This window comes from Zeugodacus cucurbitae, chromosome 4 (genome assembly GCF_028554725.1).
Source record: "Zeugodacus cucurbitae isolate PBARC_wt_2022May chromosome 4, idZeuCucr1.2, whole genome shotgun sequence".
Classification (NCBI taxonomy): Eukaryota; Metazoa; Arthropoda; class Insecta; order Diptera; family Tephritidae; genus Zeugodacus; species Zeugodacus cucurbitae.
In genome coordinates, this window is record NC_071669.1 from 5,099,481 (window position 1) to 5,127,214 (window position 27,734).

Consider the following 27,734-nt stretch of genomic DNA (forward strand, 5'->3'; position numbering starts at 1 on the left):
AACTTCCGCCGTTTTTTTGGAAATTTAAGTTTTTTTGTATAAAAACGATGGTTCGATGAGCCTCACTTTTCTTGGAATTAAAAAAGCAAATCTCGAGAATTCGGCTCAAACAGTGACATTTTCAATTGAGATTAAGTTTGCGATGCAAACAGATCTCTACAAATATTTTGTTGCGTTAATGTTGACACAAATGTCCAAGATCGATATAAAACGATTTAATCGATTTAATCGACCAGTGCTTGACCCTAGAGACATCTATTGGATAACGGAAAGTTGTAGACCTAATAATATATGGCTTTTGTTAATATAAAACCGGAAATTTTTTCAATAAAAATAATGGCCTTAATCATTGAATTCGTATCGAAAATAAAATTTACGATCACATTGAACTCACTTACCGACTCGAAAAAAATACATTCCGCTGCTAATAGATGTCGCTAATTACGAAATCATTGAATCCGCAAAATCGAAAATTTTGCTCGAAATCTATCCGTTGGTGAATGAGTTGCGGAAATGTAAAAGAAATAAACCATTTGGAAGTTTTTATGTAAACAATTAAATGCGTATTTTAGAGACGAGAGACAAAAACGGACTAACAAAAATGAATTAAAAATGTTTAAAAGCGATATAAAGTTGCCCACTCGAAATTGCGAAAGAATTTTCTCAAAGAGCCTCAGGCGAATTAAATATTTCTATGGAAGAAATTTCACAATAGTTAAAGGTCAAATTTTTAATTTTCTTTTAATAAAGCAAAAAGCACAGACTTTTTTTAAATTTGTCGCATTTGTCGATACAACAGTTTTACGTTCTCACTTTGTGGTAAAGCAGTTTATCGACGGAATCATTGATTGCATGAACATTTTCGATTGAAAATCTTTATCGTATCGAAATCGAATTCGCTACGGATTCAATGATTAGGCCCAATAAAACTCAAACAGCTCGAAAATTAGCTGTTCACAAAATTAGTAGTATAGATATAAAGAAATGGGTTCAGTACTTGGTGGAAAGGCTCCTATTAAATAAAACTGCCTCACAGCGACGCATAGGCATAGAGTTGATTAGGCCTTCATAATGGGTTTTAGGTATTTCTTACCAAGAATACTTAAAAATACTTCAATCCAAGGCAGACATGATAGAGCAAAGAAGATATATACCAAATTTTCGAAGGAATCGGTTCAGTAGAACTTGAGATATCATGTCAACCACCTCAAAAAAAGTGGTTTCGAGAAAAACGCGTTTAAAGTTTAGGAGACCGCTCGGACGGCTTAGGCGCCACTTCACAAAATAGAGTGTATCTCCGAAAATAAGTCGAATTTTGAAAAATCCTTCCAAGGCCGTATTTTTGAAAGTCTAAACTTTCAAAATATGCAAAAAAAAAAATCGATTTTTTCAAAATTCTAGACCAGAATACCTCCTTAACTATTTCCCAAAGTTCGCGATTATTGCTTTTCTGAATATCACCGCATAGGTTCTTTATGGAATTGAGGTCGGACCACCACCACCTTAATCACTTTGATACGAAACCACTACTTGGCTAGCCGTCTTGTATGTTTCGGGTCATTATGCTGCTGGCAGACCTATTTCAGCGGCATTTCGTATTCAGTATTGTTACCTTATATGTGTTATTCAAAATATCAACGTAGACATTTGGAGCCATGACAGTGTAGATACTAAATAAAAGATAAAAGACAAGCCCAAACTAATATTTTTGATCTCACATGTTTTACCGTTATCGTAGTGTGTTTAGGTTGGTATTCAGTCTTCGGTGGACAATGCACCACATGCTGTCGTGAACCTCTGACTCCAAAGCGAACGACTTTACTTTCATCTGTTCATAATACATTTCGTCTCTATTTCAATTTCAATGATAAGACTCTAACACACGCACTATTATTATATTGTACACAGCTGTATGTATTTATGTATGTATGTATGCGTGTGTGTTATCAAATGTATGTATGTATGCAATTTAATTTAATTTATTATAAAAAAATGAATCGCAAAATGTGTTGCTAAGCGCATAACTCGAGAACCACTGAACCGATTTCGCAAATTCTTTGTTTAGAATGTTTTTAGAGGTACCGGGATGGTTCTTACGGAGAGAAAAATTAGAAAAATTGCCTGAAAAAGTCTTAAATCCACAATTTTCTAATCACCCATACAACAATTTGTGTCGTTAGTCTCGAAAAAAATCGAGAAGGGCCAAACTGATCTGGCTAATTTTAGTTTTGAAATATTTATGGAAGGCCAAGGAAGGATTAGAAAGTAAGTATATATCGAAAAATTGTGAGGAAGATAACAAAAAGATGATTTTATTTGAATTGACAACAAAATTATAAAAAAAAAAATATAATAATATTTTGAAAGTTGTCATTGTTGCTTTGTTAAAATATTTTTATCATTGTTCAATTGTATAAGGCTGTGTCGATAGCCCAAAATAATTTGTAACAAGTAGGGAAAGGCAACCAAACATTTTATACTCTCGCAATTTATTGATGTAATTTTATTACACAAAATTTGAAATAAAGTCCAATAGAATGACGAAAATCAGCATATATAGTACATGAGGGTTGAGGTAATTCCTGAACCGATTTCACTATTTTCAACACCCAGTTATAATGGGAATAGGGGCAACTTGGCACCTGTTAGTAGTCGGCATTGAAATTACTCCTAAATTGCAAATCAATGAAACACCAGTCTGCAAAATCGCCAAAAAATGAGAGAGAGCTATAAAGAAGATTTTCCAGATATTCAAGTCGTTGGAGGTACTGCACAGGACTTTAAAAGATTTACGCGACAACGAAAATATTTTTGGTGAAGCCATGATTCTGTTGGCAGGTGATTTTCGCCAGACTATTCCTGCATCAACTGTTGCTGACGAACTAATCACATTCCTAAAATCATCTAATTTGTGGCGACACATAAAGAATCGCCAATTAACAAATAACATACGAGTGTTTTTCCAACAATATCATACTGCGATTGTAGAAATAGTTGAAAATGGTAGCGACGCAGTTGACACCCCGATGGATTAATAATATTTTTAACGGGTTTCTGTCACTTCATGGCCTCGAAAGAGGAGCTTATACATCGTGTTTTTCCTGACATGAAACCATAATATAATAAACATAAATGGCTGATTGAATGACCTATATTGGTGGTAAAAAAACAAGGATCTCTTTGATCTTATTGCGACAATTTGGAATTTCGCTCCAGGAGAGTTGACACAGCTACAAAGCAGGATGACGTAGTCAATTATCCCACAGACTATTTTAAATTGCTGGACTATCCCCACTAACTTGCAATTAAAAGTAGTGTGAGTTGTCAGCATCCTGCGTAACATAAATCAACATCAAACTTTGCAAAAGAACAAGACTGGCTGTGAAGGAGGTAATCCATATCGTACCAAAGCCAAGATAAAGCTAACTATAAAATTTGGTCATTTGTTACTTTCTCCAATATACGATTAAAAAAATCAAAGTTTTACAAATTATGATGATTTACGCTTAACACAGATCCTCAATAATGTCTATCAATCATTTTAAAAATTTATCGGCTATAACGTTTTCGTCTTTATGCGTAAGCATTTTCTCTCTGCATTGAAAGATTTACTAATTTAATGTATAGTATACCTTAGCCACAAAAACGTGTGGCCGGGTCTGCTAGTTTGTTATAAAAAATTTATTTTCTTTGTGTACGCTTTGAAATAAAAATAAAAAAAATTAAAAAATTATAAATTTCTGAATTATTTTATTATTATGAATTCTTACTTCCTGATTTCCACAAGCGCATAACTATACATATATGTAGGTGTGTGCATGTGTATGTATATACAAAATGCTGCTACAAATTTGAATTGCTACAATCTTTACGCGCTCTTTATCTAATATTAGTAAGCAATTTGCGGTTTCTTTCTTTTAATTTTTTTTTGCTAAATTTTTTATATGTACAGTCATGTGAAAAATAATAGGGACACTTGCTTGAAAATAGGTAAAAAATAAAATAAAAAAATTATCAAAAATGTAACATGCAATTGTTTGCTGGGATGTCAGTGAAGTAAAGAACCGTTATCAAAGAAAAAATGCTGATCATTTTGTGAATTATGATCGTTTTTGAGTGTGCAAAATAATAGGGACATGTGTCATGTGTCCCTATTATTTTTCACATGACTGTATGTATGTATGTATATGTATGTGTGTTTGTAAGCTCTTCCTGCCATCGGCTGACTTTCTGCTGGCAGCTAAACGTGACTGCTGAACTCAGCTGCTAGCTTTGTCCAATTTGTTAGTCACAACAACAAACAAACACACACACACACACATATATATTACATATATACACATGCATATACATATGTATATATATGTATGTATAAGTATACAATATAACCATTCACCCACATCCACACGCATCACACACATTCCATCCATCCATAAGCAATTCAGCATGCTTTTATTTTTGTTTTTGTTTTTCTATTGTGTTATTGTTGTTGTTTGTTGTTGTTGTTTGTTTGTTTGTTATAAATAAGCCTTAAACTATTACTTAACATATTCAATAACAATGCTTGCAGTAGCCAACCACAAACCCAATTGCGTTCGCCACTAATCGTCGCGTATGACATCTTTGCGCGCCTTAAAATTACGCCACGAACCATTCGTACAGACGCCAGCACCGCGCCACCAATCATTTACGTCCGTGTACCAGCGCGGCTTACGTAATGACTCCTCATCGTGGAGTGCGGCACAAACGCGACACCAATAATACGTGTTGATAAACTCACCGGTGCCCTTCCATTTGAAATATGAATTGTAGAGTTCGTCGTCTTTATCGAGTATATGCAAGTATTCGGCTAATTCTTTGGGCGAGGCAAATTCATCGACATGGATGTAGGAACGATGCGGTGAGCTCACTTCATAATCCTCCGGACGTGCACCCATAACAATTGGTAAAATATTGCGTTGTAGTGCGTTGACGAAGAACTTTTCGGTGATGTAGTCTTTGCAATTGGAATTCTCGAAGGCGAGGTAAAATTTGTATTCATGATCGAGTAGTTCGAAGCATTTGTCGGCGGTGCTGCGTGGACATTTGTAATTGCCACAAACGCCATAGATGTCAACCTACAGAAGATGTGAGATGAGGGAGTGATGGATTATAGACAAGTTAGAAGCATAGTTATAGTTAGCGCAAGCAATGGAAGAATTGTAAAATGGTTTAAACCACAGACTTGTATTGTATATAGCAGACAGTTCCTAATAATTAAAAAGGAATATGATTGGCTTATAGAGTAAAAGCCGAACAAGCTATCCCTTCAAAGGTACCAGCTACATTTTAGTTTTGGAATACTGTGGGATGTTATATCTGACTAGAGAGTACCATATTACAGCGCCAAAACTTGAACCTACGACGCAGCAAATAGTATTAACACCCTCAGCTCACAACAATTCCTAACTTGCGGAGTGTCTTAAGAACGTTAAATCAGATTAAATTATATAACTGATTACTTAGATGGAGTTCACACTTGGACTACTACAGACAATCCGTGGTGAAGACAGAAAAATCTCATATAATACGATTTTAACTATGGACAAAGCGTCTTGAACTCACCACATTTCCACTTGAACGTTTAATTTTTATTACTGGTAGGCCAATTGGATGTCTGAAGGTTTGAAAACAGATGGAGTTCACGCTTGGACTACTACGGACAATCCGTTGTGAAGACAGAAAAATCACTTATAATACGATTTTAACTATGGGCAAAGCGTCTTGAACTCAACACAGTATCTACTGGATGTCTAACTCAACTGGATGTCTAAAGGTTTGAGATTTTGAGGACGGCCTTCTACTACTGGTAACCGATTTTTAACTTTACCACGTGTACACCGATTGATCGATAACCAGCGATGAACCAGCTTCTTTAGCTTCTCTACTTTTAAGCACTCTCATTGCTATTTCTTCTCTCCCGTACGGTTAGCTGCTCACAATATTCAAAGTGAACCATATCAAATAAGTACTTACATCTATGTATTTTTGCAATTCATGCGCAAACTGTAGACGTCCATTGCGTGCGCCACAATTCGAGACGAACCAAGCGACTTTTTTCGTTTTATTCATAGCATAATTGTGATCCTGCTCCACTTGATTGATTTTCGCATCATAGTAGAGCCATTTCTCATAAGGCGCCATAATATCGCTGTCACGCCTACAATTGAACGCAAACACAATGCATTAGCTAGCAGTTAGCGCAGATAAATAAATAACGAATTCGCGTTTACCTGTAGGTGGCCGTCCAATTAATGGCGTCCGGTACTTTTACGTTTTGCGTATGATATGGACATTCCAAATAATACAACATGCTAACCTGCTGTGGGTTTGATGGTCGGCCGAGGCCGGTTGGTATGTAATGATCCTTATATAGTATCATATCGGCCTTGTCGGCGAGACCGCGATTCGATGTCAGTTCGCAGGTATCTACAGGACATTTCGAGCGTAGGAAGACATCACGACCTGCATTATATGTTGCAATTAAAGAATGTTAGCCACAATATGTTATCAGCATTTCACTTACCTTGTTTCACATTCCACGGACCGAGTCCATTGTAGAGCAGTATGACTTTCAGTCGTCCGCTGGCGCGCACCTGCTCATAATTCGGCGGCACATACATCAACTGATTGACGATGCGATCACTGTGCGGGTTTTGATAGGGGAACAGTCCGGCACCGCGTGGATCGTGCTTCTTGCCACGCAACGCACTACCGCCGCCTTTACCAGCCCCCGTACGTGTTGGCGCGGCATGCGCTGGCTTCGGGTAGTACTCACCTTGCCGGAAGAACCAGGGGCGTGTGGCGGTGTTCTCCAGTGGCACCTGTCCTGGATGCAAATGTTCTTGCTGTTGTAGTTCGCTTAATTCATTATTTACAAGGTCGTTGAGGGGCGCATTGTTGGCGCCTTGCGCAGACGCTTTATTCGCCCGTTCATTGCCATCGTCGTCAGCCGAGTCGTCACGCTCAGCGTGTGCTGCAAGCTGCGATGCCACGGTGTTGGCGCTGTGCGTGTAAGCTTGCAACGATTGCGCTGCTTGCTCGTCTTGTGTACGCTCGTGTGTTTGTTGTGCTGCGCCTTTTGGTTTCCAAATTTCATGTTCACTAAAGAAAGTTCAAAAATTTGAAACACAATAAATGACAAAGTGAGCCTCTGACGGTACTTATCGCAATGAGCAACAAATCATGCAGTCATATGTTCAAAGTATGTGCTTCGACTTACCGCAAATTAAATCCGAATATCAGCAGTAGCGCACAGAATAGTGTAAAATAAAAATATTTCTTTAGCGAAAATTTCGGACGACGCATTTTTTTGTGTCGTTTCTCCGCTGAGCGTGTGGTTCTCTAGCACGTTGTCGTCGAACCGCTTTGGAAGGCACTTCTCAACCGCCGCCTCGTCTCGTCAACGACATTTACAGAATGCTTTTCATTTCCCTATAAATACAATTGTTCTGAGAATATAGACTTTTAGAGTGTACATTTGTGCTTGTGTGAACTCAGTTATAGCTGCTCTTGGGGTATAAATACACTTTGATATATTTTATATTTGAGTCTGGCGTGTAAGGTATATTTATAATTGTTTTTTTTTTTTCGTTTGACACTTGTTGACTTTAGTTTTGCTGAGCGGTATAAACATATGTTTCAATTAAACTAAATACAAATATTGTTTTTTAGAAATATTGTTTGCGGTTTCTCAGCCGTTTCTGACTGCTCTCCGCGCCGACTGCTGGTTACGCAGCAATAAGCTGGAATTTGGAGTGAGTTATATGGTTAAAATATCTGGCTATTCTTGTTGTATAAATAATATTTTTTTTTTTAATTTTTTTGAGCGAGCTTTTTGCTAAGAATCGTTGTGTTAATTTTAAATTTTCGGAAGTGACTAATCGTGCACTAAATCCCTTGTTATTTTGAACTCTTGTTCGTCATATCGAATAATGAACACTCAGGTTTTTATTTCAAAATTTGAAATCTTTTTTGAATCATGATGCGTAACTATAGCCTACATTTAGGCGCCATGAACTAATACCGGCAAGTCAAAAATCTTTTCTTTCCGAGTTGGCATGCGCCTTTCTTTGGCACTTAAAAAAATATATTATTACTGTAAACTATATTTCCGAAAATGATATTGTGCTCATCAGCTTCCGTGAGTTTTCGACTAAAATGACCTTCAACACTTCTTAGGTGTTTCGTATGCATGTATTTTTATCTGAATATTTACTTATTATTTAAGAGATCCGTCAGTGGTTTAAATATTGTTATGCTGTGGTGTAAAATAACCGATTTTCGAGATTTAAAATTTGTGCCAATTATGGTTCATAGAAAAAAATCATATAATATAAAGAGGTATAAATATGTTGTTATTAGGTCTACAACCGTTTTCCAGTAGATGTATCTAGGGTCAAGCACTGGTCGATTAAATCGATTAAATCGTTTTATCTCGATCTTGGACATTTGTGTCAACATTAACCCAACAAAATATTTGTAGAGATCAGTTTGCATTCCAAACTTATTCTCAACTGAAAATGTCACCTTTTGAGCCGAATTCTCGACATTTGCGGGAAATTTTGCTTTTCTTTTTCAATTCCAAGAAAAGTGCGGCTGAGGCTCATCGACATTTGTAACATAAATTCGATTACCTTTGAATTTACCATAAATGGTGGACTATTAACGGGCTATTCTTGTAGCAAATAGTTGGTCTTAAAAGTAACTTTGACAAGAGTTAAGTAACTTGAACTTGAAATTTTATTAAACTCTTTAAGTTTAGGTTTATAAATATATTATATTACCATTAAAAATATTTAGTAAAATTTGTAAAGTAACTCAAGTATTCCAAATATTATACAAAACTATATAAAAACCACAAATTTCTGAGACAATACAATTCGGCATTTTAAATGTGATTTAGGTTGCACGGCTCATATATATGTATTTATTTTATTTTGCGTCACACAAGACCTTAGCGCATGACTATTTAATGTTATTATTCACTACTTTTGGCGGTTTTGTTTAAACAGCTGTCACAAATTTCCCAAATATTTCAATTTCAATAGCTTTTCGATGAACTAAACTTGAGAAATTTATAAAAAAAAAAAAATTAATAAAAGAATAATTGTACTCTATAGGGCTCTTAAGATTAGTCGAATAACCTGAAAACCGATTATTCGAATACCCGATTTGTAACCGTATGTTCGTATGAATATTAACCGAATAAGATAACTTGGCGAGGTCACGAAGTCTACTACACCTTCCAATATAGCATAATTCTAATTTCTTTCAGGGCCAATGTCGATATCAGAATAAAACGTGGAAAAATATTTGCTACGATAAGTTTTCTAAGGGGGAAGGGGAGGGGTTTCAACAGCGTGGTCATTATCGACAAACTTTATCTAAAAAATTTTTGATATTGATTATATTTTCAAATGATTAGTGACTCCCTAAATAATTTCATTTTATCAAATAGTTAACTAGAGCATAATTTAACGATCAACTTAACCATAGCAACACGTGGTCCGTTCAGTAAATGCATATATAAAATTTGTACATGTCTCCGCAACATTTTTCGTGAGTTTCACTTTTTTTCAATAAAAATAGAAAATTAATGAACTCGCACTATTCGAATAGTCAACAGAGAACGATTAACCGGATAGTCGAAAATTAGCGTTTAATCGAATAGACGACGACTAACGACTATCCGGATACGGCAAACCCAATATTATTATTCGAATAGTGCTCTATCCAGTTGACTCGGTTAGTCGAATACTAAGTGCTCTAGTATCTATGCTCAAAACGACACTCTCCGCTCAAAACAAAAAAAATCAAACTTTAAAAAATTCTTATCTGAACAAGCAATTAATTCATGCTTAGGTTATCAAGTCGAGATTAAACTGGCCACCGTGATCTTATGTTTGTTTAATATATATATATATATATATATATATATATATATATATATATATGTATGATAATGTATCTTGTTGTATATAACCATTTATAGCGTGTAAATATCTAAGAAATTGTGATCACAGAATCGAATAAAAACGAATAACTGTTTACGCTTAAAATTTGGAATTAAACTAAGCGAAATATTTTTGCTTTTTAAATGCACCCAAATAATGAGAGCCGAAAACGTGTAACTCTGTTACTGATCTGTGGTATGTCTCCGATTTTAACGACTAATGTTAGTTTCAACTGACTTTACGCCACGTTTTAAAGGGTGACGGATTTCGTAGCAAGATTTTTCGGGTGGGGTTATATGTGGAAGTTCACGCAAGAGAGGAAAGTTTCTGACTGTTATTCACTTGGGAGTGGCCCGGAACGATTCTTTTGCAAATGACTCAAGTAGCTGACGACTTCCGGTTTTAGACCATGTATCCCCTGCGTTGCCAACAGTCATCCGTTTGGAGGCGAAGCCAGATTCTGCGGTTTTGCGTAGGGTTTGGGACCCATCTCTCCAATGAAAGATCGTAAGCGGTTCCTACGCCAAATATATATATAATATATTTGGAAGTTGGTCAAGAGCTGTCAAGCAATTTTTTTTTTTTGTTTTTTAGACTTGATCTCAGTTATTTCTAAACAGTTTTTTCTTTGCACCAATCATTTAAAACCAGAAGTAGTTGCTTCCATGATGATTTCAATATTTATATTTGCATTTTTAACCCACCACTTTAATTTCTTCTGCTTGTTGTTTTTATTTTTTATTTTTTGTTTTATTTTAGTTTAGTCTTCCTTTAATAATACGAGCACATGCCTATTTACCACTTCCACTAAATTTATCTCTTTTTAACTATTTAAATGTATTTATTGTAATTGCTAGTAAATTGTCCAAGCGTTTAATTACAGTGAAAACTCCGCACCGTTTCGTTAAAAATACGCAACTGATTGGAAAAAAATGAATGCGCATTCGAGAACGCTTTGACTTGTGGTTTAACACGCAACTCTATACCCTCCATGAAATGCATTACATACACAGACATTTATGTATTAGGTCTACAACTTTGCTTCCGCCGTTTTCCAATAGATGTCTCTAGGGTAAAGCACTGGTCGATTAAATCGATTAAATCGTTTTATATCGATCTTGGACATTTGTGTCAACATTAACCCAAGAAAATATTTGTAGAGATCTGTTTGCATCCCAAACTTATTCTCAACTGAAAATACCATTTTTTGAGCCGAATTCTCGACATTTGCGGGAAATTTTACTTTTCTTTTTGAATTCCAAGAAAAGAGCGGCCAAGGCTCATCGACATTTGTAACTATTTTTATACAAAAAAAAACTTGAATTTACAAAAAAACGGCGGAACCAAAGTTGTAGACCTAATATTTAAATAGTAAAAGACTTGCTAAAATTAATAAAGTTTTTTATTTTAGTAATTTTGTTTATTTTAAAACATTGTAGCATACAATTAGGCGCATATATATGAAAAAAAACGAGCTCGGTTTTTGTCATGCTCCCCTATTAAAGTTCGGTTTGGTTTGCTTATAAAAAATGCTCTTCTACAAATTACTATGAAATTAATTCATGAAATTAAATTTAATTCTAGATATGCATGTATATCCAAAATCATTCAATATTTAGACAAAATATATACAAAGAAATATAATATTTACAGTTATTAGTAAACGTAGATACAAAATATAAAATAGTTATATTTACAGTTATTAGTAAACGTAGATACAAAATATAAAATTGAAATTAGCAAATGTACTAGATAATTATCGCGTACATTTCAAAAATTATAGTTTTAGGCATGCGAAGTGGTCATAATATATACATATATCGACGATATCATAATAAATATATATGTACATACATATGTATATACTGTATTTAAACATCGCTCTGCTTGTCATATATGGTATAAACACACAAAAGTCGTGCTAAGCTGTGTGATAAAATGCTTTGCTATATGAATTTACGGGCGTTTATTACATTTCTGCAATTGCTGAATATTTTCCGTTTTTGTTTAATTTTTTTTTTTGCGGCATATATAGATAAGATTAAAAGTACACATGGGATATTTTTGAAACATAAATTCTTTATTGGTTTTTTCTATCTCAGTGTTAAGAGTAAACGATATAACGTGTTATATGATATACGAGGTGTGTTCAGAAAATAACGGGAATTTTAAAATTTCAATTGTTCAAAAGTTCAATTGTTATTTTTTTAAATTATTTAAGTTGAATTTTGTGCTGTATTTATTGCTTACTTTGTTGCTAGTCGCTAAGGTTAAACGTTTTTTTTTTAGCTTGGCGATATTCGTTTGTTAAAAGTTCACACATTCGTTGCTTGTTCGTGAATTCTTGGTAAAAAATAATTCTGAAATGATGTGCCATGCCTTCGTGTAACTTTTTTCTATACCCAAAGTTACAGAGAACCTTTAAGGGTCAACATTTTACAAATATACGAAAAATCGCTAACCCAAAAATCGAGTTTGAGAATTGTTTCGACGATTGGAAGAAGCGCTGGCATACGTGCATCGAATTGAGACTATTTTGTGACATTATTGTAGACGAATAAACAATATTAAAAAAAAAAACGAAAATTCCCGTTATTTTTTGAACACACCATGTATACCCAACAATTATATACATACGTACATACCACATTTGTACACATCAATATAAAAAGCTCATTAAGCTTTACGTCAAACGCTCTAATCATCGTATTCTTGGAATGCATTCACATTAAGTGAGTTTAACACGTTGTAATTTCTTCAATTCTTTTCATAACAAGACATAAGTTATCATGAGCCTCTACCGAAGCTGCCCTGAATTCATATTGTGAGCACGTAAACGTGAAAATATCGGTAAGTAACTAAACTTATGCAGTTCGAACTTGAGTTATTGACACTCGAGTGGTGGCCATAAAACTAGCAATTGTGTTTCGAATATGATTGGTAACTCGTTCAAACCTAGAGTGCTTTCATTCATTCGGAATATGTGAACTAGCCAGCATGGTCGGTGGCTTTTTATTATCTGAACTACATGCATAATAACTCATATAACTCATTGGTTCATCGTCTGCGGCATTCGCCGTTGCCAATGTTCAGAGGACCGTAAATCTTTCGCAAAACCTTTCTCTCGAAAAGTCCTAGTGCCGTCTCATCAGATGTTGACACCGTCCACGATAAAGCAGTAAGGGAATAATGTGTGACTTGTAGAGTTTGGTTTTGATACGTCGAGAGAGGACTTCACTTTTCTATCGCCTAATCAGTCCTCAGTAGCACCCGTTGGCAAGAGTGATTCTGCGTTGGATTTCGAGGCTGACATTGTTGGTGTTGTTAACACTGGTTCCCAAGTAGACGAAATTATCTACGACTTCGAAGTTATAACTGTTAACATTGAGGTGGGACTGTTTGTATGATGACAGGAGATGTTTCGTCTTGTCCTCATTCACTGCCAGATTCATACGCTTGGCTTCCATATACAGTTTTCCAGGTAAAGTATTCAGCAGGTTAAAGAAGTCACACTGATAGTGAGTCACCCTGTCTGAAACCTCGTTTGGTATCGAACGGTAAGGCGATGACTTTTCGAATCTGACGGATCCTTTTACTAGCTAGACGACGCTAGTTTACTATTACAATAGCCATCAGAGATTTACGCTTTCACTGCATGCTATCTTAGCATTGAGTACTGCTGCTGTCTTAGAAAAGTAAGAACAACGTTAGTTAATTCAATACAAGCAAGTATGCTGATACCTCATTAATGAGCTTCCATCAATGCGAGTAAGCTTTTCTTTATATATTAGGTCTACAACTTTGCTTCCGCCGATTTTTTGTAAATTTAAGTTTTTTTGTGTAAAAACGATTACAAATGTCGATGAGCCTCAGCCGCACTTTACTTGGAATTAAAAAAGAAAAGCAAAATATCCCGCAAATGTCGAGAATTCGGCTCAAAAAGTGACATTTTCAGTTGAGAATAAGTTTGGAATGCAAACAGATCTCTACAAAATTTTGTTGCGTTAATGTTGACACAAATGTCCAAGATCGATATAAAACGATTTAATCGTTTTAATCGACCAGTGCTTGACCCTAAAGACAGCTATTGGAAAACGGCGGAAGCAAAGTTGTAGACCTTATAGCTTAATAGTCTTCAGCGATTTGGCATTTCACTGCTTGTTAGCTTAGCTTCGAGTGCTACTGTTCTCTTGTAAAAAAATTACTTGGAAAAGCAATAAAAATGTTAGTGAGTTGAATTCGTACGCTGATATTTCATTAAATTGAGCTTCCATCAATGCTAGCAAGTTTTATTTTATATATTTTCGGCAAGTGTACTGTGGTGAATGGTTCAATTGCTGGTATAGGTTGTTCGATTCGCTACTATCTAATACTCAAACAGAGAATAGGTTTCGTTTTTCAATAGCAAAGTAAATCCAAAGTGTAATCACTCCACATCTCTCGCTTATATACCCAATATAGTGCAACCACCTTTAAAAAAATCCCACTTTATTGAAATTTCGTTGCAATGATTTGACATGAGCTGGAGTGTAAATATCAGCTTTTTCGCCTTTTTCTGCAGAAATATGTCAACAGTTTCCGTATTTACCACCACCGCCATTTGACCAATGGGAATATACAAACACGGCGCCGCATAAAGCAACTACTTTATCTAACTTATAAAGTGTACAAAGTACACTCCACCCAATTTTCTGTTTGTTTAATAGAAATGCAACCGAAAAATGAAGGGAAAAAAATGCGCTAGCAAGTGCCACTTTGCCACAAAAAGTTCCATTTACAAGTGATTTTGTGTTGAATGTAAGTAAACAAATTCCCGTTGAGCCTACAGGCTATTGCCGAAGATGAGAAGATGTGGTTTCCATGCACCTTCTTTTGCGCAATTGCAGCAGCGGAAGTGTATAGATAACTGCCTGCCGACTAACAAATATAACAAGCAAAGGGGTATATACATATATATATACATATATATGTTTATATATGTATATATGTATGTATATATATATATGTATGTGTGTGTTGGTGTGTTTAAGTAGAAAACTCGTGCCAAATTGTACATGTTATTTATATAGCACAGCGCTTGTGATATAAATATCATGCAGAATATATATACCATACAGTTATATATATATATATATGCAGCCCTATATGTTAGCCCTAAGTAGTGCCACTCCATATTGGGGTTTTGCGCTTAAGTGTTTTCTTTCGCGTCACATTTTTCCTGTGTCAACTTTAATTTGGTTGCATCAAAACAGGGATCTACACGGCGTATACGTCACTTCACTTTGTGCCGAACAGCACAACGCACATCTGCACAGTCTCTCTCTGAAGTCTGCCACTGCGTTTGTGCGTGTGTGTGTGTATGTATGCGTTCAGTGCGCGTCAGTTGGCGCTTGAAAACTGCGTTCACATTTTCCAGGTAATCAGGTTGATTGTTCGCTCTAAAACCACTTGTGTGGTTATGCATGCATGCATGCATGCATGTGTGTGTGCGTGTGTTTGTTTGTGTCTCTTGTTTATAGTTATGCATCCGTTGCCTTTTGCCACTTTAGCATACTCAAGTGTTTTATAAGTGCACTGGGATGACTTAGTTGTCGCTAAAGTTGTTTTGTTTATATTCTTTTTAATTTGTCCCCTTATTCACATTTTCTGTATGCACACATACTCAGATTTGTGGTTTCATTGATGCGTTTGCTGCGGGGACACACACACATACAAATGCATACATACATACATATGCAGCTTTGCATTTACGTCTTCATTCATCAATTGTTGTCTCCTGAGTCATTACTTGATTGCTCGGTATTGTGTGTGTGTGTGTGTGTGTGGAAACATTTGCAATGCAAAGAAAGCGAGAGTTATTCTACAGCTATTGATTAGTAATGCATGAATGCGACAATATTCAGCTAACTGTAGTGCTATGCAAGTATACGGGGGGTGGCTCATTAATTATTTAGTGCCACACTGCAATTACCGCTTGATGGCGTCATTAACGCAAGAGACATTTACTATTATATAGTACATTATGTGGTTAGTCTTAGTCAAAACTTCACCAAATCGATCCAAATGTCTTGACGTCTTTACATAATGGAGGGCTCCACACTCATTTTATAGTTAACAAGTAAGGAAAGGCTAAGTTCGGGTGCAACCGAACATTTTATACTCTCGCAATTTATTGATATATTTTTATTAAGAAAACACACAATTTGACCCATATATTCGGCATAAATATATTTCACATATTAACCGATTTATAAGCTATTATGCTCATCGTATTTTTGAAAATCCTATAATTAGGTATTCTCATATATTCATATATAAGGGAAGTTATGACCCGATTTTAACCTTTTCTGGTACAGAGACACACTATTAGAAGAAAAATATTTCCTCTGAATTAAATTAAGATACCTGAGAGATTTACCGAAATTTTCGGTGAAAAGTTACCATAGGGCTTTGAATTCTTCATATTCGATTTTCAGGGCTTTGAAAAGTTATAGTCCAATTTTGACAATTTTTTCACAAGTGATGCCACAGTGTTGTGTAAAGTTTTATTTTGCTATCTTATTGGTTCCATAGGTATATATTATAAAGTGAAGGAATAAGATGAAGTTCAAAATTGAGTTACATGGGAAGTTTTCCTGGTTGTGAACCGATTTTCCACACGTGTCATCAGAGTGTCAAGAAAATATTATATACCAAATTTCATTGAAATCGGTCAAGTAGTTCCTGAGATATGGTTTTTGACCCATAAGTGGGCGATGCCACGCCCATTTTCCATTTTGTTAAAATATCTGAGTGCAGCTTCCTTCTGCAATTTCTTCTGTAAAATTTAGTGTTTCTGACGTTTTTTCGTTAGTGAGTTAACCCACTTTTAGTAATTTTCAACCTAATCTTTGTATGGGAGGTGGCGTTATCCGATATCAACTATTTTTATGGTGTGTGGTAGGGTACGTAAGAGAACCGACTGCGGAATGTTTGGTTTATATAACTTCATTGGTTTGCGAGATATATAGAAATAACAGATTTGGGGGCGGGGCAACGTCCACTTCCCCAAAAAAATTACATCCAAATATGCCCCTTCCTAGTGCGATCCTTTACTTTGCGAAATTTTACTTTTATAACTTTATTTATGACACTTTATGTGTTTTCGGTTTTCGCCATTTTGCGCGCGTGGCGGTGGCAGTTCGAAAGCAACCCTTACACAGTCCCAAGGAACATGTGTTCCAAGTTTCATTAAGATATCTCAATTTTTACTCAAGTTATCCGTTGCACGGACGGACGGACGGACAGACAGACATTCGGATTTTGACTCGTCTCGCCAACCTGATCATTTTGATATATATAACCCTATATCTAACTCGTTTAGTTTTAGGACTTACGGAACGTTATGTGAACAAAACTATAATACTCTCTTAACAACTTTTGTTGTGAGAGTATAAAAATGGAAAAGAAATCGCATGGTCCAATCAAAGGTGTATTGGGATCTTTCTTTTCAATGGCGGGCATCAATAATTAATGTAATGAGTTCAATGTGGGCCGATATTTTTTAAGAGCCACACCCCGGAGCTCAAAAAACGATACCACGAAGGATTCAATATGTGCAAAGTCTCTGATCTCGAATTGGCAGACCCTCGATGGTAGGTGCCCCAAATAGATGACACACTAGTCATATTAAAATACCACATGGATCATATTTTGTATGCTATATTTACCTAGGGAAAGCTGTTGTCGCGATGGATTTTGAGTTTGCTCATTCCAGATGACAAGCGGAACGGTGGGACCACTTCACAGCTGTATTTCACGCTATTTAAGTGAAATCCGAAGGAGTTTCTGCATATTTTTGTGTTCGAGGATGAAATAGGGATCCACTAGTATACACTTAAGACCAAGAACTCTTCAAATTGTGGATTTCACCGGACGATCCTGATCCGGGGAAGGTGAAAAATATCCTATCGGCTGGAAAGATAATGATTAGCGCCTTCTGTGTTCAACGTTGCTCGAAGCACGGTAAAATGGTCACAGAGCTTTGTTATGCGGATTTATTGGAAGAAAAGTCTTGGCTACGAAAAAGTGAAATGATTGACGGGCTTAAAATTTGCAACGTCATCGTTACAATCGATAGTTTCAGTTCATTATGAGCCTCGAGACCCTATAGACATGAGATCATTACTACGATTAATCGCAATTCGATTTTCTAAAAATAAAAATAGTCACCCATTTTCCGATTCATGCTGTGAGAGGTGTTTCTGGCAATTATCTTAAAAGTAGCATTTTTTGGACACTCTAACCCTAGTTTTTGGACTTCCCATATATTAATCAATACAATTCCAATTCTAACTGCATTGCGCATATTCAGCATTAATCTATTTTTAATGCTGGTGTCGCTCTACTTTTAGGTTTAATTACAGCGACAATTGGTATTCACCTCATGCGTGCATGCATTATGGTGAGTCATTAGCGTAATTAAGTTTTAATCGTCGATAACACAACAAGCCATATGGGTATTAAGTCAGAAAGATAATAACGTTAAGTGTTTAGAATGAAACTATAGTGTGATTAACGCTTACTAAATGCCAACAACAACAAAGGTAGATAGTACTTTTGATTAATTATTTTATCAATAACCACAATTGTGCACTGTGTGTGTGCATGCGATGAACTTAGCCAAAGTGTAAATACTTAGTATAAAGGGTGGTCACTCTAGGGGACACACTTTAAAAATGCTATGAAATGAATAAACACCACCATTAACATGCCTCTATTGACTAAACTGTAGCTTTGTGGTTAGAAAAATTTAAATTTGCTGAGGATTGTCGGTTACATGTTTAATTGATCGATATTGATGTAAAGCACATTAATATAGTATCTCTACCGGACCACCCTTTACTCAATATTTTTCCTAATCTGATAAAGTAGTTGAAGAGATACATACATACACCCATATATATATATTAATATCGAGAAGCGTATCGCAACTTTAAGTATTCGGTAGCAAGTTGATGGCGCTGACAGCCCACCTTCCGCCCAAATAGCCCAGTTATCGCCACCCCCGTCTTATAATAACTTGGGTAATGACTCGCACATGAGTTCGTCAACTTTTGAGTGGGTGTGTTGCAAATATTTTTATATAATATCGCAATATCGCTGCTGCTACACTGCACCCATTGTGTTGACAACAATAATACCAACAACAATAGCAACAATGCCATACAAGGCTACACAGCTGGGTGTGCACGGTGGTGAAGGATGTCTTTGTCGAAATTGGTGCAGTGGGGCTCCTTGCTGGTATAAATATTGTTAAAACTTTACTATATGTCTCCCTCCCCCGCTCATCGGTGCCACACCAGCAACACATCTTCTCTGCTCATCACCAGTTAAAGTACTTGACTCTTGTATAGATATGCGAGGCACGAAGAAGAAAAACAATAACAATGGTGGCAAAAACAAAAGCGGTGGAAGAAGAAAATAAAAGAAACAAAAACAAAAACAAAAACAAAAACAAGTGGAAGCTTACAAACGCATGAGAATGCATAAACAAGTGAAGTGCATGTGTGGGAAATGTATATGAGATTGTATACAAGTCGAGCATGCTAGAGATGAGCAGCAAGGTGCTATAATTAATCGATAAAAAGTTTAATTGTCGATAACATACTTATTTTTGTATTATATATATATATGTATATATATTATTTTAATTAATGTTATCGATTTATCAAAAGTATAATCGATAACTGATATCGATAACAATTTAATTATCGATATTTTAAATAACATTTTTATTTTTTTGCAGTTAATTCCTTTATTGAGAAGAGAAAAATCGATAATTTCGATAACAAAAATCAATGTAATATATTATACGCTATCTTTTGAATATTTTTTTGATACACTTTATATGAATCCAATGTTTAAAATTGCTTTGCAAACATCAAACAAATATTTTCAAATGTTTCAGCTTTCTAAAACAGCGTTAATTATCGATAATCGATTGTTAAATTTAGTAATCGATAATTATCGATCAACAATTAATTCTTATTTCATTAGATTAACGTAAAAAATCGATTTTTTAAGTAGAAATCAACTTCGATAAACATCGATTAATCGAGCATCTTCTCTTGTAATTTGCAAAAATGACATAAATTACGCAAAATAATAGCAATAACAGTAACTGCGCACAAATAATAAATATAATTAAGTGCAGTATATGTAATCACATCCAACTCAAAAGTATTACTAAATTGCAACAGCCATCTCTACCGTAGCATAACATAACGCATAATCCTTTAGGGTACGAGCTAAGCGTAAATAAGTTGGATAAACGGCAGGCGAGTTGGACTCTTCAGTGAGATATGGCTGCCAAGTGCACTTTAATTAAATTTCAATTACTTCTTGCATGCATTGCACACCGAACAAAGAATCCATGGACGTGGGTTTGTTGGCGTTAGCCAGTAACGCCCACACAAGTAATCCGAGCACATAACACATAGCCTTGTACGCAAACTTTAACCTGCGTAGAGTTGCCATTGTGCGTTCAGCTATATTGACCACAGGCCAGAAGTAGTTATATGTATATATCACAGCATATAACTACTTCTAGCCTGTGGTCAACATAGCTGACCTTTAAAAAAAAAGTATGAGTTGGCATGACTAAGGCTAACAATGGTTTTTGGTGAACATATTTCATTCATATTTTATGTGTTTTATGTTTTGCGTGATAAATGGGTGTTTCCAACGAATTTATAATTTAATTTGTTACGAATGTCGGAATATTAAAATATTCTTGAACTTCAGTGTTTTGAATTTCACCACTATCATTCAGCCAATTGGATTCAATTTGCGATTTCTCTTACGAAGCAGTGTAGCAACTTTTATTCGAAATCGAAGTTTTCTTCTTCTTCAATGGCGTAGTCACCGCTTACGTGATTTTAGTCGAGCTTACAACAGCGCGCCATTCATTCTTCTTGGCAGTTTGGCACCAATTGTTAATACCAAGAGAAGCCAGGTCTTTGGTCACCTGGTTCTGCCAACGGAGGTCTTCCTCTTCCTCGACTTCCACCAGCGGGTACTGCATCGAACACTTTCAAAGCTGGATCGCTTTCGTCCATTCGAACAACATGACCTAACCAGCGAAGCCGCTGTCTTTTTATACGTTGGACTATGTTTATGTCGTCGAATAATACATACAGCTCATCATTCCATCTTCTGCGTTATTCGCCGTTGTCAATGTTTAAGCAAAATCATAAATCTTCCGCAAAACCTTTCTCTCGAAAACTCCTAGTGCCGTCTCATCGGATGTTGACATCGTTCACGCTTCTGCACCATAAAGCAGGACGGGACGGGACCTCCTACGCAGCTGATTGTACGATAATGACGTCGGGCACTGCCATCGATGACATGTGTTCGAAAGTGAACAGCTACCTCCCCGAACTTTCTCGCTTCTTCTCTGCGAGGAGCCTGGCACTCGCACCCACTAAATCCACGGCGACCCTTTTTACCAACTGGACGAAGGAGTACAGACTAAGTCTTAACATTCATGTCGATGGCTTACAAATTCCGACAGTAAATAACCCCAAAATTTTGGGAGTTACATTTGACAGTCTGCACTCCTTCACTCCACACACGACTGCGATAGTCACTCAAGTACAGAGCCGCAACAAAATCATCAAGTCACTAGCCGGTAGCACTTGGGGAAAAGACAAAGAGACGTTGCTGGCCACTTACAAGGCTATCGGCCGGCCGGTCGTAAATTACGCAGCACCGGTATGGTCGCCTGGATGCAGTGACACGCAGCAGAAGAAGCTACAGACGTGCCAGAACACTGCACTCCGCACAGCAACAGGATGTCTCTTGATGTCACCAATGACACACTTACATAGTGAGGCCATTATGCTTCCTATTAAGGAGCATAATGAACTGCTTACCTGCTAGCAGTTTCTACTCGGGTGTTTTCGTAGAAATCACCCTTGTAGTCACTTGCTGGAAGCAGAACCGCCCCCCAGGTGCATCAAGAGATCGCTCCTTCAATACGTCGACGAACTAAACCCCTATACCGACCAAACTGCGGACGCAAACAATTTTAGACACGCCCTAAACGCCATTCACAGTGGAGCTATTAACACCTTCATTGACTCCCTTCCGGTGAATGGCAGACGAAGAGCTCGAGTTGCCACGTGAAACCAGAGTGACCCTTGCGCAGCTTCGATCTGGATATTGTAGCAGGTTAAACTCCTACTTATCCAGACTGAACCCCGACATACAAAATACATGTCCCGCATGCAACGAGTCCCCGCATGACTCTAACCACCTCTTTGTGTGCCCAATGAACCCTACTCATCTAACACCCCTCTCCCTTTGGTCCAACCCTGTCGAAACAGCACGTTTCCTGGGCCTCCCGCTAGATGATTTCGACGACAACTAGACTTAAGCTTCTCATTTCAGGCAGGGATAGATAACCGTTACAACAACAACAACAACGGGAATTATGAGTGACTTGGTGAGTTTGGTTTCGGTTCGTCAGAGTGGTCTTTATTTACTGATATCGTTATAGAGTATTGTACCTTCTCTGTTTAGTTCTGCGGCTCATATTATTTTCTTGAGCATCAGGTTAAAGAAATCACACGATTGTTAGTCACCCTGTCTGAAACCCCGTTTGGTATCGAACGGTTCGGGGAGGTACTTCCCGATCCTGACGGAGCTTTCGGTGTTGTTCAACGTCAGCTTACACAGCCGTATTAGTTTTGCAGGGATACCAAATTCATTTAAATCGACAAAGAGATGGTGTGTGTCGATCGTACGACCAGTCAGTGTTATATACACTTAAATTTAAGGCTTGTTTAGTTCAAATTTTACTAGTACGGATTATAACCAATGACAATAATCATCCGTAATATTCATTTCATTCACTTTTTCCAATTAGTCACTATTATCTAGTCACACTTACAAAAGTTGAGCAATAGCTAGTTAACTTTAAATGACACTTTTATTAGCTACAGTTAATAAAGTCATATTTTAAAATCTTTATTACCATTGTTGTGTGTTTTTTGTTTAAATTTTTATATCACATAACTTTTAGTAAATATATTTACTTTGTTCGACTCTTATTGGTTTATTTTGAATTGGGTTGTCAAACGATAGATGCGTTGGGGAGTACGACGGGACAAATTGAGGAATGTTGAAATCGGTTGTTATATTAGCAGTGATAATAAAGATAAAGTATGCTTACTTTTGATAGCATTTATCGTCTTTCGGAAATCCCTGAATCCATTTATTGCCGCTGATAATACTTTTAGAAAATCTATATACTTTTTAGAACACATAGGAACTATCATAAAACATATTTTTACAGAAATTCAAAGCTTTGCTAGATTTTTTTTTTAATAAAGACTTCATGCTGTAATTCTAAGGCTCACAGATTTCTTCAGACAAGACGGACCCCCGAGTATGCATTCGAGAGATTCTGCGAGTTCTTTGGACTGTTTTTTAGACCCGTTTCATATTAAATATTTTCTGTAGACTCTATAAATGAACATACCTTCAGTTATATAGTAAGATCTCTTCTGCTTCACAGAATCTTGAACTTTTTCCAGTGCTCTACAATACAAATCTTCCATCAGTGGTAAATGATGATAAGTACCCCGAAGAAATTTAGAATTATACAGTGTATAACGATTTCACTTGTTTCTCCGAAATACTATTTCAGTTGAAAATGCGAACACGCCGTGCGACAAGTTTAGTTCCGGAGAGTGCACATAATATTATGGTATACATAAGTAAAACAGTTACATTTAAACTGCAAAGCTTAGCGGCAATTAGACACAGTTACGTCACAACTAATTGCGTAAAATTTGTAAAAATCCGCATTAGCTCTACAGACCTACATATGAGAATATTTAAAAAGCAATTATCGATACTGTTGTGGCATTAAATTTTACAATTATTTTTTATCAGAATAACATTTAAGCTGAAATTGCTTTTAGGCCATTAAGCTGATAACAAATACACCTGCCGACACGGTGTGCTTTATGATTGTAAACTGTAGGGATGGAATGGAAAAACTATGAACAATATGTCGTTAAAATAATATCGAATGGCAAATAAATTGACTGAAATCATGTAGGAAGTGGAAGTCAATGAAGGAAATTATTAAAAAAATTTAAAGAAATATGTTTGGAAAATTTTATTTATTTTTTTTCTATTAATTTTGTTTTTTTTATAAATAAATAATAGTACCAAATATTCAATGAAATTAAAAAAAAATAGTTTTTTACAAAAATATTTTTACTGTAAATATTCAACAAAAAAAATTAAAATGTCAAAAAAATCGAAAAATAAAAAAAATATGTATGTATATAAATAAAAATTAAAAAAAAATATTAAAAAAATACAAAAAAAAAAAACGTTTGCAGAAAATAACGTTGAACGAGGAACTCAATGTGAAAAATATTTGGAATTTTCTTTTTAATTTTATAAAAATTGTATGTTTTTTATAACTAAATAATACTACGAAATATTCAATAAAATTTTAAAAATTTAATTTTTAACAAAATATTTTTATTGTAAATATTCAACAAAAAAAATTAAAATGTCAAAAAAAAATCGAAAAATAAAAAATATGCATATAAAAAAAAAAATAAAAAAAAAAATTATTAAAAAAAATATTCAAAAAATACAAAAAAAAACTTTTGCAGAAAATAACGTTGAACGTGAAACCCAATGTGGGAAATATTAAAAAAAAAGTTAGAAAAATTTATTTATTTTCATAAAATTTTATATATTTTTATATCTAAATGCAATAAAAGTTTAAAAAATAATTTTTTAACAACAATATTTATATTGTAAATATTCAACAAATAAATTAATGTGTCAATAAAATCTAAAAATATACATATATATAAATAAAAATTAAAAAAATATAAAAAACAAATATTTCAAAAATAAAAAATATATAATAAAATTTAAAAGATATCTTTTGCAGAAAATAACGTTCAATGTGGAACTCAATTTGGGAAATATTAAAAAAAAAATATTTAGAAAAATTAATTGGTTTTTATAAAAATTTTATAATTTTCATATCTAAATAATAGTTCGAAAAATGCAATAAAAGTTTGAAAAATAAATTTTTTTAACAAAATTATTTTTATTGTAAATATTCAACAAAAAAAGTAAAGTGTCAAAAATATCTTTAAAAAAAAATATTTAAATAAAAATTATAAAAAAATCAAATAAAACTTTTGCAGAAAATAAAGTATCTAATTCATTAAAATTTTAAAAATGTTGTTTTTTTTTATAATAACAAAATAATTTTATGACAACAAAAAAATTAAAACATAAAAAAAATCGAAAAGTAAAAAATTATATATACGTAAAAAAAAATTAAGAAAAAATATATACATATAAAAAATATTTTAAAAAATTATTACAAAACTCTTTTGCAGAATATAAAAATATTCTATATTATGAATAAAAAAAAAATTAAAAAAATATTTAAAAAACCATTTGCATATAATTCATCATATAATTCGTTAAAATTTAAAAAATGTTGTGTTTTTAACAAAATAATTTTATTATAAATCAACAAAAAACAAAAAAAAAATCGAAAAATAAAAAATATATATATTAAATAAAAGTAAAAAAAAATATTAAAAAAATAATAAAAAAAATTTAAAAAAATCTTTTGCAGAATATAAAAATATTCTATAATATGCATTAAAAAAAAAATTAAAAAAATCATTTGCATATAATTCATTAAAGTTTTAAAAATGTTTTTTTTTAACAAAATAATTTTATTATAAATCAACAAAAAACAAAAAAAAACAAAAAAAAAAAACAAAAGAAAACATCAAAAAAATCGAAAAATAAAAAATATACATACATAAATAAAAATTAAATTTTTTTTAATGATATTAAAATTATTTTGCAGAAAATAACGTTGAACATGGTAAACTACGCTTAACACACCTATCTGTGTGTGCATATGTAAGTAATATAAGTCATTGTGCAGCGACAACGCGTCTAGCATTCACCAGAAGCGCAGATAAGCGCCTACAACTACAACTACAACAACTACACAAATGTACATATGACGTTTGACCATCGAAAAGAAATATATTCACCAGGAAGTAGCGAATTACATTTGACGCACTAAATGCGAGTTTATAAGAAATTACTGCCACTGCTGGCCACCACCCACGGGGTACACATGTCCTTAAATGCACACACACACACGCACATATATAAATACAAATTTAATTTACTTAAGCAAGCACATATGCATGTATGTAAGTGTGTGTGTTGTTGTTGTACAACAAAGTCTACCAACTCGACTACTTGGCACATGTCGTTTGGTTTAAGTTGGAAAATACCAACTAATGAAGCGCAAAGGAGTGTTTGTAGTTTTCACACGAGTATGCTTGTTGTTGTTGCTGTTTTGTTTTTTTTTTGGTTTACTCCATTTTTTGGGCAATCGATATTGTTAAGGTTAAAAACTTGAAATTGGCTGCTGGCGTGTGTCGAACGCTGGCGGCTTGCCTGTGATCCTGAGCCCACCGTGCGCCGTGCACCATCAACCGTCAGCCGCTTGACTGCCACATTTACCTTATTGGCATTTGTACATACAGAAACATACATACATACATACAATATTTGGTGATTATCCAACCCTCGCTGTTTGGTTATGAAACTTAAATTATTAATAACACTTGTGTCTTGTACACAGTTCTAAATATTTAACCTCAATTTTTTTTTGGCTTTTGGATTTTTCGGTTATGGCATACTGCGTTGGCAGCGTTTGTTACTTACAATTAGTTTTTTTCTTTTACTATTTCAAAGGATACACAAGGATATGTGCGTGCGTTGCGTTGTTTGCGTGCTGGTGCATGCACATACATACATATATACATGCGTTTATGTGTATGTGTTTGCGTTTTTCATGTCGTACATACATATATACATATACATACTCGCGTACACTTTTATCACTCACTTAAGGATGTGTGCTTTAGAATTTTCAAGGTACACCTTTTTGTGCGTTTTCAACTTTTCATTTTCGTCCGTCCGTATTACTATGCCTTAGTAATTGCAGTGTAATTTTGCAAAATTTCGATTTTCACTTTGATTTTGTAATTTCAACAGGATAATAATTTCTGCAGTGTTAATGCGCGAGCACCGCGTACTTTTGGCTTGTCGATGTGGCGACTTTTCACGTAACTTTCTAACTGAATTTTCCTTCTGCTTCAGCGACTTTTATTGCCGTGCAATGCTCGGGTTTGGCGTTCGTTAATTCGCTCACTGGTTATGTGCCAACTCTCGCGTCGTTGTAGCTTTGGCACAGCAACACAGCTGTCATTCCATTTCAACTCTCAGCGAATCTCTGCCGGCACGCCGCTCCGTATGTATGTATGTATGTATATAACTAACGGTTATTGCTTGTTTGCTTGCTGTCTTTCAACGCTTTGCACCACCCCATGTCCAACCCATGGTAGCGGCAAAAACAACCATTCAACGATATCAGCTGCTGTAGCGCGCTTTTGGGCGCACATACAACCCCTTGCAGTCTTGTTGTGGCTGCATGCATGTGTGTGTGTGTGTGTGTGCATGTTTGTGTTGTCTATGTTGATGTCCTTTTTCGTTTGTGTTTTGTTTTGCGAGAGACAGAGCGGCGTCGTCGCTGTTTTCTTCGAAGTCTCCCAGTCGCCACTGTTGTTTTCACTAGAGAGTTGTTGTTGATCATTTCTCATACAGTTAGGC

The 27,734-nt window shown here is 35.0% G+C and overlaps 1 protein-coding gene across 5 annotated transcripts; it reads right to left on the reverse strand.

Moving 5' to 3' along the window:
• Positions 1-3,722: 3,722 nt before the first annotated feature.
• On the reverse strand, positions 3,723-27,198 carry LOC105221218 (glycoprotein 3-alpha-L-fucosyltransferase A). 5 transcript variants are annotated; one of them, XM_011198050.3, is made up of 6 exons: positions 26,971-27,198; positions 7,262-7,473; positions 6,566-7,143; positions 6,273-6,504; positions 6,016-6,199; positions 3,723-5,117 (listed from the first exon to the last, which is right to left on the reverse strand). In XM_011198050.3, exons 2-6 carry the CDS (start codon positions 7,345-7,347, stop codon positions 4,602-4,604), a joined length of 1,596 nt encoding a protein of 531 aa, XP_011196352.1. In that variant the 5' UTR covers positions 7,348-7,473; positions 26,971-27,198; the 3' UTR covers positions 3,723-4,601. The 5 variants fall into 5 exon arrangements, with proteins under 5 accessions (XP_011196352.1, XP_011196341.1, XP_011196325.1 ...); XM_011198039.3 differs by lacking the exon at positions 26,971-27,198 and adding an exon at positions 26,787-26,931; XM_011198023.3 differs by lacking the exon at positions 26,971-27,198 and adding an exon at positions 23,521-23,854.
• Positions 27,199-27,734: the final 536 nt, after the last annotated feature.

Coding starts and splice junctions, on each gene's coding strand:
- LOC105221218 (XM_011198050.3), bottom strand. CDS start 7,347: ATGCGTCGTCCGAAATTTTCGCTAAAGAAATATTTTTATTTTACACTA. Junction 6,505..6,565: donor TCCGTGGAATGTGAAACAAG/GTAAGTGAAATG, acceptor CATATAATGCAG/GTCGTGATGTCTTCCTACGC. Junction 5,118..6,015: donor AATTGCAAAAATACATAGAT/GTAAGTACTTAT, acceptor CATCTTCTGTAG/GTTGACATCTATGGCGTTTG.